Source organism: Cricetulus griseus, assembly GCF_003668045.3.
Source record: "Cricetulus griseus strain 17A/GY chromosome 1 unlocalized genomic scaffold, alternate assembly CriGri-PICRH-1.0 chr1_1, whole genome shotgun sequence".
NCBI lineage: Eukaryota > Metazoa > Chordata > Mammalia > Rodentia > Cricetidae > Cricetulus > Cricetulus griseus.
Window position 1 is genome coordinate 29,737,277 of NW_023276807.1, and position 12,696 is coordinate 29,749,972.

The 12,696-nt window shown below is 44.2% G+C and overlaps 1 protein-coding gene across 1 annotated transcript in view; it reads left to right on the forward strand.

The window, feature by feature from the left end:
• The window catches only part of Adgrf5 (adhesion G protein-coupled receptor F5), a 95,009-nt gene that overhangs the window by 51,495 nt on the left and 30,818 nt on the right, over positions 1-12,696 (forward strand). The window contains exons 4-8 of the mRNA XM_027387457.2: positions 7,228-7,398; positions 9,082-9,258; positions 9,382-9,491; positions 11,692-11,750; positions 12,400-12,545. Coding sequence (XP_027243258.1) covers positions 7,228-7,398; positions 9,082-9,258; positions 9,382-9,491; positions 11,692-11,750; positions 12,400-12,545 — 663 coding nt within the window. The remainder of the gene's footprint in view (positions 1-7,227; positions 7,399-9,081; positions 9,259-9,381; positions 9,492-11,691; positions 11,751-12,399; positions 12,546-12,696) is intronic.

Here is a 12,696-nt window from a genome sequence, read left to right on the forward strand (position 1 = left end):
ACAAGGCAGAGGGCAGGCTTGCCCAAGTCCATCTAAGAAATGGAAGGAAAGAGGTTCGGACACCAGTGTGACATGGAGAAGAGGTATACAATGGCCAGAAGAGAAGAAAGCCCAGACCGAAGGGACTATGTGTTGGGACAGCTGTAGAGAGAGGCCTGGGTTGGAAAGAACTTTAGAAATTTGAAGATAAACTCTAAATATGGTCTTGTCTGGTGTCAAAACATCCGACAAAGGCAACTTAAGAAAGGAAGGAATAAGATGCACACAAGAGCAAGCCAACGTCACTCAGTCAGCATTCCAGAAATTGGAAGGTTTCTGGGAGGACTGGGAAGAGGGAGAGGGAGTTGGAGGCAGATAGCATCAAGATATTTTGTATACATGAATGACATTGTTAAGGAATAGATGGAAGATATTTTTAGAAAGAAAGAGGGAGCCTCTTGGTTTGTAGTTCAAGGCACTGGCGGCCATCATGGTGGGCAAGGACGGGAGGTGAACACTGACACAGCTGACCACATCACACCTTCAGCCAGGAAGCAGAGAGAGATGGATGCTGGTGCTCACCTCCCCTCGTCATCTGTTCAGTCTGGAACCCCAGCTCATGGAATGGAGTGCCCCACATTCCAAGTCTTTGCAAATGCCCTCAAGGGCACACCCAGAGCGGAGTCTCCTGGAGGGTTTTTTTTAAATCAGAGACAAATTGATGATCACAATTAACCATCCACAGGGAATTTTCATGGGGGTCTTCAAGGAAACGCTCTTGCTGTTTAGAAGTAGCAGAAACGAAGAGCATAAAGTTCTTGACTTGGAGTTTCTGAGCTAAATTGGGAAGAGGACCTTGAGGCCTGACACTGGAGAATGCCTACTACTTTGTTGTTGGCGTCAGGAGTGACTGGTGGGAACCAGAAGGGCAGGGAGGGAGGCAGCTGAGGCATGGAGCAACTGGACATGCTAGCATCATCTCACCTTCCATCCAGAGCAAAACCATTACTGGAGTGAGCAGAGCTCTGGCTGCCCAGGAGGAAATCCTGACCTTACGGACCCGAGAGGTTGGGTGCATGGGCCCTTTGTGATCTGGGTTCCAAGGCATACTGTGCATTTCTAAGTCTGTAGCAAGAGCCTGGGCATTCATAGCTATACTCTGGGATAATGTGGTGTGTAGTCTGAGGAACAGATTGGTGATGGAGTGAGAGGAAGGGCTGGGTTCTCTCTGTCTGATTTGTAGGGTGATTCTGGGCTCCATTCAGTTTTAGATTTAACATTGAATGTCAACAGTGTTCTGATTTTGGTTTTCTTGTTTCTGTTTTGTTTTTAATCTGAGTTTCGTTTGACCATTTGAAGGTGAGATATGATCAAATTAAGGTGAATTTTTTTTTACAAAGAATATACATCATTGTGTGTGTGTGTGTGTGTGTGTGTGTGTGTGTGTGTGTGTGTGTGTTGTGTTGTGTTGTGTTTTGTTCATGGGTGGTTATATACATGTACACATAGAGGCCAGAGAACAACCCTCAGGTGTTTTGTTGTTCCTTGGATACTGTACACCTTTTTTTCTTCAGGGAAGACCTCTCAGTGGCCTGAACCTCACCAAGTAGGCTAGGCTGGCTAGCCAGCAAGCTCTGGGCTCCACCTGTGTCCACCTCCCTCGTCCTGGGGTTGCAAGTGTGTCACCATGCTCAGCTTTTGTGTGCAGGGTCCAGAATTAGACTCAGACCCTTGCTCCTAGAACATAAACACTTTACCAACCTGGCTATCTTGCCAACCTGCATTGTGTATATATTTTAATACTCATCCTTATTATTACTGGCTAGGACATGCTGGACATGTAGCTGAGGGCTTTCACAGAGGAACCAAACTGCTTCACAGCAGTTCTGTAGAGAAACACCCTGCCTCTAGTTTATGGATCTACAAAGTGTGATATCAGAGTAAGGTGTTCCATCCCAACTCTCTGGCCTTAAGTCCCCATATATTGGTTTTCAATGTGTTTCTGGCTCTTGTCCATGAGATCTCATTTTATGACCGTGTGTGTGTGTGTGTGTGTGTGTGTGTGTGTGTGTGTGTGTGTGTGTGTGATGTGTGTAATGATCAGCAATGAAGAATCACTACCCCCATCCCCACACAAGCTCCCTTCTCCTGGATGAGGTCAGCAGGTGTCCTTTTGCAGGTGGAAGAGTCATTCATGCATCTACTTAGGCTCTGAGGCTGAGAACCCTTAGTTCCATCAGTTGCTAGGCAAAAATAGTATTGTTTGCTTAAACAGCTGCAATTAAGACCCGGCACTGCCCGTGGCAGTTGGTGGCCAACTTTCCAGAAATGTCTTTTTCAGATAAGTGCTTCGAGGCTGGCAGTGACTTATGGGAAAAGAGAGGGGAAATCCTGGTTAGTTAGTGTCTCTGGGCCTTCGGATGGGCATCATCTGACACCAGTGACACCTGGAATGTCCTACCCTCCACTCAGGGCAGTGTGAGCCAGAAAATCCCAGACAAACAGCACAAGGGTGAAGGACATGGAAACAAAAAAATATATAGTGAGCTGCTAGCAGCTGATTCAGGTGGCAGAGAGGGTGAGGTCACCACAGTTACACACAAGGAAGGAGAGGAGCTGTGATCTGACCCTCCTGAGTCCCTTGTAGCCAAGAACAAGACAAAGAATGTCACTTTCCCAGGCTCCGAGGTCTTCAGGTTCATGAGGGACTAGAAAGGCATAGTTTGCTATTTCCTTTTCATTTTTAAATTGTTTTTAGATTTATTTGTTTTATTCTATGTGCATAGGTGTTTTTCCGTTTCACATGGGCCCTGGTGCCTGCAGAGGTCAGAAGAGAACATCAGATGTTCAGAATTGTGTTACAGATGCTTGTAAGCAACCATGTGGGTGCTGGGCTCCAGGTCCTCTGCAGGAGCAGCGAGTGCGCCTAACCCCTGAGTCATCTCCAGTCTCTAGAGTTTGACTTCCCTTTCTCAGGACTTTGCATCTGTCTGAGGGAAAAAGAGGGTACCCCACCGATACCTGGGCAGCTGGGCCAGTTGCCTTGCTTGCTGGGGTTCCTGGAACCTTGATACCAAGAGTTCTGTCTGGTACCTTTTTCACCTCGTTCAAGTCACTGCTCCATGCCTGGAGCTTTAAAAAAAGGTCTTTTCTAGCCATCCTTTCCCATCATCACCACCACTCCCCCCCCACCACCATCATCACCATCAATCACCATCTTTATCCTATTACCCTGTCACACTGCTTCCTCACTCTACTTCTTGCAGAACTGTCTGATATTAAGTGGCAAACTGACCAGTTGAGGAGAAAACTATCATGGAGACAGGACTTTGCTTCTTCTGTTAACCCAGTGCTGGGGCATCTAGCACGGCACTGGGAAACAGGCACCAGTGAATGGTAAACCTGCAAGAAAATCAGTGAATGGAGGAACAGACCCGTGTGATGTCAGCAAGGCTGGTGGTCAAAAGCCTCTGTCCTGAGTTTGGATTTCTGAGACATTTATGGTGCTGACAGGCTTGGAGAAAGTTTTTAAGACTGTCGAATTTGCTATTAATCATTTTGCAATTGAGCTTGACTTTTAAAAAATAAGATTATTAATTTATTACAAGGTCATATTTAACAATAATATATTTTTAAAGTGCTTTATGAAATGATTATTTTCCTTATCTTCTCCCATTAGAGTTGTAGCAGGGTGTGATTAAAAGCAAATGGACTTTGGCGTCAGCAAAACATCTTTTTCAATCTTAGCTCAGATATTACTGCATGATTTCAACTCTCTGTGCCTCAGTTTTGCCACCTGTGAAACAGAAGTGAGCACACTGCCCTCATGACCCTTTACCCTACCAGACAAGAGCAAGTAGCAACTGCTGCTGCTCCAGTTACTATTCATCGCCTCCTTCACCTGGTGTCACTGAAAGGCAACACCTAGGCTCCTATGTCAGGAGAGTTAGGTCTGGATGCCTGCTCTATTAAAACCTTCTTACAGTGATTTTGATGTTTAGGTGGCTGGAAGTTTGACATCCTAACCAAAGGACAAAATGAAGAAAGTGACTTTAACAAAACAGACTTGCTCTGGGGCTGTTTTGCCTTTTGTAAATTTGGGTAAACTGGGGGTAAATTTGGGTAAACAGGGGGCTGGAGAGATGGCTCGACAGTTAATAGTGCTTACTGCTCTTCCAGAGGGCCTGAATTCCATTCTTAGCACCCACATTGGGCAGCTCACAACCATCTGTAACTCCTGCCCTGCAAGATCTGATGCCCACTTTCTGTCTCCAGGGGCTCTGCATGTCCATGGCATACTCACATTTAAGTAGATAAAAATAAATCTTTACAAACACAAGCTAAGCAAACATAGCAAGAGAGAGCCTGTTTGCCATCAGAAGCAGCCGCAGATGACTGGATACAAAAGGCAAAACAGCCCCAGAGCAAGTCTGTTTTGTTAAAGTCAGTTCCCCAGGGTCACTTTCTTCATTTTGTCCTTTGGTTAGGATGTCAAATTTCCAGCCACCTGAACATCAAAATCACTCTAAGATGGCTTTAATAGAGCAGGCATCCAGACCTAACTCTCCATATGAAGAGTATGGTTTGCTTCATGTGGCACGTAAGGCCCGAGATATGAGTAGCTCTCCATCAAGGTCAGGAGTTTGTGACACCCAAGGGCAAGCCTGTGATTGCCTAATTGCAATGAGTGTCTGAGGCTTCTTCAGACGACTGACTGTTTTCAAAAGCTGGGTATAGCAGCACACACTGGAAATCCTAACACTTAAGAGGCCAGGGTAGAGGAAAAAGGAACATGAATTAGAAGCTAGCCTATGCTACACAGCAAACTCCAGGCCAGTCCGGGCTTGTGGCAAGATCCCTTGAAAAAGAGAGGGAGGAGGAGGCAGAACTGTGGATTCCTTGTCCTCACCAGCCTCTAGGGAGGGGTGATGCATAAGTCACCTGGGGGTGAGGCCGAGGCTCCCTGAGGTGTTGGAGAATGTGACAGGTGGATGGGGGAAGGGATTGTAATAGCTAGTGCTAAGAGCAGTGTGCATCCCCAAGGCTGACTCACTAAGACTTTATGCTTTCGGTTCAGTTTTATGAAAATCTAAGCAGAACTACCTTGGCTTTAACCAGGAGTGCTGCTATTCATGGATAGCCATTGCTTTCCAGGTACACACGTGTTGTGTCATTCTGTCTGAAAGGGGTACAGGAAGGAGGGCTTTGGGCGGGGAGGACCCTCAGGTATTGGTGTCATGTTGGGATGTAGCCATACCAATAACAAAGTAGATGATATAGAATTGTTGTTGACCACACCCATCCAGAGCAGCCACCATCCAGGAAATCCTGTTTGCATTCATGGGAGGACCCTGAGCTAGTGAATTTCCTGGAGGGAATAAACATGGTCACATGACTTTTCAGGAAAAAGAATGTTCTGGAATGCAGATGTAAATATTGTGCAGCTGCCCTATTGGAAATGTTCCTGGAGTTAGAATCATACAAATTAAGATTGTCCATTCCTCCAGGAAGCTTGTTTTGACCACAGAACATTTGCAAATCAAAGAAAAAACCAAAACACACAAAAAACCAGGAAACTTGAAGCAATGTCACTGTGTCATGACAGACAAGACTCTGTATTAGACTTTACAAGTGACTTCTAAATTTTAGTTTAGTTTTTGAGGCAAAGTCTCATGAATCCCAGACTAACCTCAAACTCACTATGTATTTGAAGCTGGTATTGAACTCATGATCCTCTTGCCTTCGATGCACAAGTGTCAGGATGACAATCTTCTGTCACCACATCCAACTTAAAAAGGATCTTATTCTACTTGTGTAAGGAGGAAATTTACCATTAAATTTATTCCTAAAATACCTCATAGATGTTCTTTAAGAAAAATAACTTAAGTTCATTGCCACAAACAGAATGATGCCAAAAAAGAAATAATTTTCAGCAAGTGTATATCCTAAAACTTATGTACTTTTAACCTCTAAATAAATATCCATTCTAGCTTCCAGAAATAGATATTTAACCACTGGACTTTCCTGTTCTGAACTTTCTCAGTGTTTCCCAGCAATGGTCCTTGGGATGGTTAAAACACACTTTATAATTTCATAGGAAAACAATTGTCTTCAGAAAGAAGACACAGAATTCTAACTACATATTAAAATACAGATCATGTTATCTGATTTCACTTAAATTTTACAGGAATGCTTTTTTTTTTTACCTATTTAAAAAATTCTCTATACCTCTGTATGAAAAAGCAACGTTATCCTTGAAACTTTTTTATGAGTTAGTAACCAAGCACATACCTTTAGATCTAATTGTGTATTCCAATAGTATTTTCCAGCCAGGACTAGAGCAATGATTAGCCCACTGACAGAGAAGTGAATATATAACTTGACATAGGGGATAGGCTTAGTAAGAAATGATTATTGGGCACATGTTTGTTACATGGTGAGCTCCAGGAGTAAGGTCACCAGAAGGGAAGGAATCAGTTTATGTCCCAGGAGCTTACAATGTGATCAGGACATGATGTGATACGGGAAACTGGAAAAGAACCATTCAAAGGTTAGATATTATATCTATAGCCTGCTGGTGTGTGTGTGTGTGTGTGTGTGTGTGTGTGTGTGTGTGTGTGTGTGTGTATCTGTGTCTGTGTGTTTGGAGCAGATTTATTTGAAGAGCTGGCATTCAACTGCCTGGAGACAATTTGGAAAGGCAAACTTTTCAAGTCGCCAAACTTTTGTTGGCCACCATTCAAGTTTGGGAACACTGCTGATATGAAGCAACAACAAAGAACACACTGTGTGCCTGTGTATAAGCTAAAGCCAAAGAAAGTTAACCACCAGGGTGGGGGTGCAGGGAATGTTCTACAAGGTTTTCAAGCATGCATGACTGTTCATCTCTTAGAGTGTATGTAAACTACACAATGTCATAAAGACAGTTCCTGTGGGTAGAGATCAGAACTCTTATTGACTACACAAGTGTGAGTGCCTTCTTTCTAGGTCACTACTACTAGTCCTCCCCCAGTCACATTTCACTCTTCATACATGGCCTTTGGCCTTGGACGTCAAGGTTGAGGGTAGTAGTTGGGAGAGAGTAGAGTAGATAATTTTTTTTTTCTAAAAGGTCCCACTAGTAATCCTTATGGGTTGCAGTGCCCAGTATCTAAATGGATGTATCACTGACTTTCAATGCTGTGGTATCCACCAGGATCTCTCTCCTGCCTCTGCAAATGCTCTAGTCTTCATGCACTTTTGTTTCAGCTGCAGTGGGTGGTCCCGTGCAGGAAGAATACACCGTGGATATTGAGATCAGTTTTGAAAACATCTCCTTCCTGGAGTCTGTCAAAACTCACTTGAACAGCCTCAGTTTTCCAATTCAAGGAAACAGCACTGACCCAGCCACTGACATCGTGAGCATAGCAGTGACAACAGGTGAGAGAAACTCACATTGCTTGAGAATGGATGACTGAGCATATTGGGAGCAGACTGATGTCTTTTATATCAAATTCAACGCCGGAGCCAAGTGTAATGACTGTGTAATTTTATGACCCCACACCTCCCAGAATGAACTTGCAAGCAGTAAAATTTCCCAGCCAGTTGTCACCTTATTTTAAATGATGACCCTCTGGTCATTGGTTTTAGTGATAAAATGACCACCAAGATATGGACAGACCCTCCTGACAAATTACTGGATTCTTTCCCTCTGTGGGTACATCAGGGAGGAACTCAGTATGCTATAAGCAACAACTTCTTTTCTTTGGGGTGTCATAGGTCAGGAAATAGGAACCAGGTACATAACTAAAACAGAAGCAAGGCATTAGGCAAAATTCTCCCAGGTCATTATTGGATTTCATGTTTGAGAACGCCCTATTAAAATGAACCATTTCCCCTTTGTCTCAGGGCACCATTCCCAAAGACTCGGTGTCCTGTAGATGAGGCCGCCCTTTGTCCTATAAAAGTTCTGTTCATTGGAAAGCACCATTGTAACTTGGAAAGTGTTTGATGACTTTCTTTTGAGTAGCATCCTATGGGCACCCAACTGCAGAACATTTTCCAAAGACATCTTTAGAAACCGATTCACAGGTCTCTGTTTTCTTCCTTTTTTTAATGTCTCCAATGAGTTCAGAGTCCATTTGGGCTGTTCTTTTGACTTGAAATGTAGAGGGCGTTTATGTGCATTCTGCATTTGTGATTTATTTCTATGTAACAGATTACTCTTAGCACTATAGAACAACAGACATGTACTATCTTGAAGTTCCTGGGGATCTTGAATCTTGGAGTAGTAGTTGGGGTGGGTGGTTCTAGTTTAAGAACTCAGACCTGAAGGCCCTACTGGGCTGGAAAATCCACTTTCTAGTTCACCAGGTGGTTTTTGGCAGACTATAGTTCCCAAGTAGTTATTGTTTAGAGACCTTAATTCTTTACAGTGTCAGGTCTCTTCCTGACAGTTCTTTGTGCCATGCAGCCAACTCTCCCAGAGAGAGAGGGAGGGAAGGAGAAGAGAGGAGAGAGAAAGAGAGTAGTAGAGAATATGTTAAATGATACCATCACTTTTACCACCATGTTCTGTAAGAGGACACCACAAAAGGCTGTGAATTCCTAGAGGCAGAGATGCTGAGTGGTCGTCTTGGAAGCTGGCTGCGCCTTACTCTGTATCAATGACTCTTAACCTTCACTGCAACCCTCTAATATGGTTCCTCGTATTGTGGTAACCCCAAACCACCATTTTTTGTTGTTAATATGAATTGCAATTGGTGGGGGGGGGGAGCTAGAGGTTTTTCTAAGGGGTTGTGACCCACAGATTGAGAACCACTGAACTACAACAAGGGATCCACTCATTATAGACACCTAGTGTCAGGGTAATATAAAACATCTCTATCCAAACCATGATTCAATAGTCTGCAGCCACTCAATCATCACCTTTTGGATGACTTCAACTAAGAGCTATGTGATGCAGAGACATCTTCTTGAATCTCATGTGATTCTGTTGAACTTTCCAGAAGGTCAGTGTGGAACTGAGCTGGAATAGGTACTTGCTACAAGTGTAGATACTTGCAATCTACAAATATAAGGGCAGTGACCGTCCTGTCTCTCCTCTCTTTTGGTTGATGGCAGTCTGCACGCCTGCTGGAAATGACCTCTTGTGCTCCTGTGAGAAAGGCTATGTGTGGCCTCGGGAAAGGTGTCTCCACAGTCTCACTTGTCAAGAGCATGACGGTGCCCTGTCAGGCCGCTCCTGCAGTTGTCTGAAAGGACTTCCTCCCCAGGGACCTTTCTGCCAGCTCCCAGACGGTATGCAATTGTTCTTTAAAGACCAGTTGAATGGGTATTCAACTTTACCTCAAGTACTGTCTTTCTGCATTGTCTGTACTCAAACACCAAGAAGACAGTGACATTTCATCCTGTGTTTTTCAGCATATATCACCTTAAAAATCAAAGTCAGATTGAACATAGGATTTCAAGAAGACCTCAAGAACTCATCCTCTGCCCTCTATAGGTCCTACAAGACTGACCTGGAAAGAGCGGTAGGTTTGGAGCTGTTGCTTGCCCAAGTCACTGCTTAGGTGGAACAAGCCACGCCCATTCCAGTGGACAGGGTGCTTACATGCATATAATCTAGGTGGAAGGATTTGAAGTCAGGCAAACCCATCTGAGAAGGAGAATTAAGAAGTACTCAAATCAAATAGCATTCAGAGGACAGGAGTATCACCTTGGCCTATAAGTAGAATCTCTTCCCTAAGTAAAAATGCTTCTGATAACATTTAGTGGCATCACTTCAGTAAAATCAACTCAGAGGCTTAGGAGCCTGACCCAGAAGAGGTAGGTAGCTCAGGTCTGTTCTTCAGGCATTCTAGCATTCTCCTGTCTTTCTTTCTTTTATTAATTTATTTTTTATATTCCAATCCCAGTTCCCCTTCCTCCTCTCCTCATGCTCCTTCCCTCTTCCTCCCCCACCTCCCATCTGCTCCTGTATTCCCCTATCTTGTATAGCTCAGAACACTCTGCCTAACAGATGGTACTGCTGCCGCCCCCCACCCCAGCCCAAATGGGCAGATCCTACATAAGAAAGATCCTAACATCACTGGGCAGTCCAACTCGAGGTTGAGCTCAGAGAGTTTCAAACTTCTCTACCCTGGAGGTCACTAGGCATTCACTCTAGGGATAGTTTATAGTTACCGAGAAGTCTCTGCAAGTGTTAACTGTCTCCCGGATGCAACTGTATGGTGCTTGAGATTAGATTAAGCCATTTAAATGTAAATGCTTTGCTTTAGCTAATTCATTTCAAACACTGCTTCCTAACTGGTGTGGTGAAAACTATTACACATGGGCAGAGAAAATGACTTCCCTAATTCCTAGTACAGCCAGGTTCCTGCCTCAGGACAGGAGAAGTTTCTATCTATTCCAGTGTGTCACACAGAAATGGTGACTTTTCCATGATGCCTTGACAGAATATTGATTCTACAGTGCCCTGGGACAACTGATTTACATCTCTGGCGTATGATAGTTCTACATAGCAGACCAGTCACTGAATTCTATACTTTTAAGGAAAAGTGGGATTACATAATAGCCTTTGAGGTCTACTCACCCAGCTACCAAACCTACTACACATGTAGACTTCTGGGTGTCCTAGTTTCATTTCTGTTGCTACGATAAAGCACTCTGACACAAAGCAATTTAGGTGAAGAGTACATTTGGCTTAAAATTGTAGGCCCCAATCTGTCATTTTGGGGAGGTACAGGCAGGGGACTCAAGCAGCTAGTCTTATCATAACCACAGTCAAAAGAGGAATGAATACACCCATGCTGCCTGTTTCTTGCTGCTAGCTTTCATCTAGCTTGCTCCTGTCCCGTGTAGCTCTAGACTCTCTGCCTGTGGAATGGTACCTCCCACAGTGGGCTGGGTCTTCCTACACCAGCTAACAATCAAGGTGATCCCGCATAGATGTCTCCACAAGCCAACATGACCTAGGCATTCCACCAATAGAGACTGTCTTCTCAGGTGATTCCAGGTCATAGCACGTGACATTTAAAGCTAACTATGATACCTGGATCAGCCAGGACCTGTTATGGAGTTGATATTCAGAAGACAATATGGACACATCATCAAAACTGAAACTGGTTTCACCAAAATCACAGTGGTGTTAGGGTGAGGAAAATTGTGATGACAGCCAGGAGGGTGTTCCTGACCCCCAGCTCTCTGGCTATGGTTTGGGAAGTAGCCCCCAGTGCCACCTCTGACACCCAGAAACATGTTTCTGTTCCTTAGTTCAGAATGATACAAGCCCTGTGGGCCTGACAGACATGGGGATTCCTAGAAAGACACCCAAATGTCCTCGGAAGATCTTTGTGAATATGTACGTGGTCAGGCTTTGTGTGGCCTTTCCGTCTCCCTTCTTCCCTTCTCTTCCACTTAAGAGTTTGATACCTCTCTCTCTCCTCTCTCTCTCTTCCTCTCTCTCTCTCCCTCTCTCTCTCCCTCCCCACAGCCTCTGTACATTCTCCCCTGTATTTCCCTGAGCAGTCCTTCTGTGTACTTCATCTTTTGTCTGCTTCTCTAATAACATATACAAGTTATTAGAAATTACTCCTTCAAAGCCCTGTCAATGCCACCATTCACAAAATACAGAAAATAAAGCCCTTCCCAGGTTGATAAAGAGTATGTGTAAACCCTTGGTATCCTCTAGTCATCTTTGACCCATGGCCCTGCTCTTGTTCTATTTTCCAGTTCCGAGAGGGTTACAAAATTTTACCTGGATTCAGATCGGTGACTGTGACACAGTTCACGTAAGAACGATGTAATTTGCTCATTTTTGTATGAGGGCAGAAACCAATACACCAGGGAAGGAGAAAAAACATCCTTGGGCTATGTGGGGTGCTCAGCGGGAGCAGCCCGGGCAGCCCGGTAGAGGTGAGAGCTTTACCGGAACACAGTGTGAACCGGAAAAGGGAATACCATGATGTGCCCCTGCCCTTTACGGATGGACCTCCTTAGCAGTAAGAAAACACAAAGGTGTGTTCATCTCATGTGTACAGGAATTTTGCAAACAGCAATGCATCTCTAGTTCTGAAAGTTGGAAATGTTAAAGTGGAGTCATATCAAATAGTAGTGTTAAAGACATTACTAGAAGATTCTGCTAGGCAGACAAGATTGCAGGGTTTTCTGGTGTTCCTTGAAGAGCTCCCCTGGAGCCTGGAAACTTTGTGGGTTCCACTCACTGTTCCCCATCTGATCACTTTTCTCATTTATATTCCTGAGCAAGTCTTGCCTTGGGCTCTTCATTAACATTTGAAGACAGGCTTATTTTAGCAATTCCTTGAAGTCAATAGTCCCCTGTTGGTTTCTGCTGTTTTGCTTTTTCATGCAATAAGCCACAAGGATCTAGACTCTCCTAGATCAATTACTGCTTTACTGAAATGGGTGGTCTCTATGCAGCAAAGGCAGCATAGTTGTGGACTATGAGGTCCAGTTAAGATCATCACCACAGCCCGGATCAATTCACAAAGCCCACGAGCAAGTCACACAGAACCTCAACCAAACTTACAGAATGGACTACAACTCCTTCCAAGGAACGCCGAGCAGTAAGTGCAACTTACTTCATTGTCACACATATTCATTCATTTGGGGTAGGCATGGTGACAGCACTGATGACACCTAGGAAATCTAGCACAGAGGTTCTTGCATTCCTGTGTGTGCTCCAGCACTATCCACAACATCAAGGAACTAGAATCA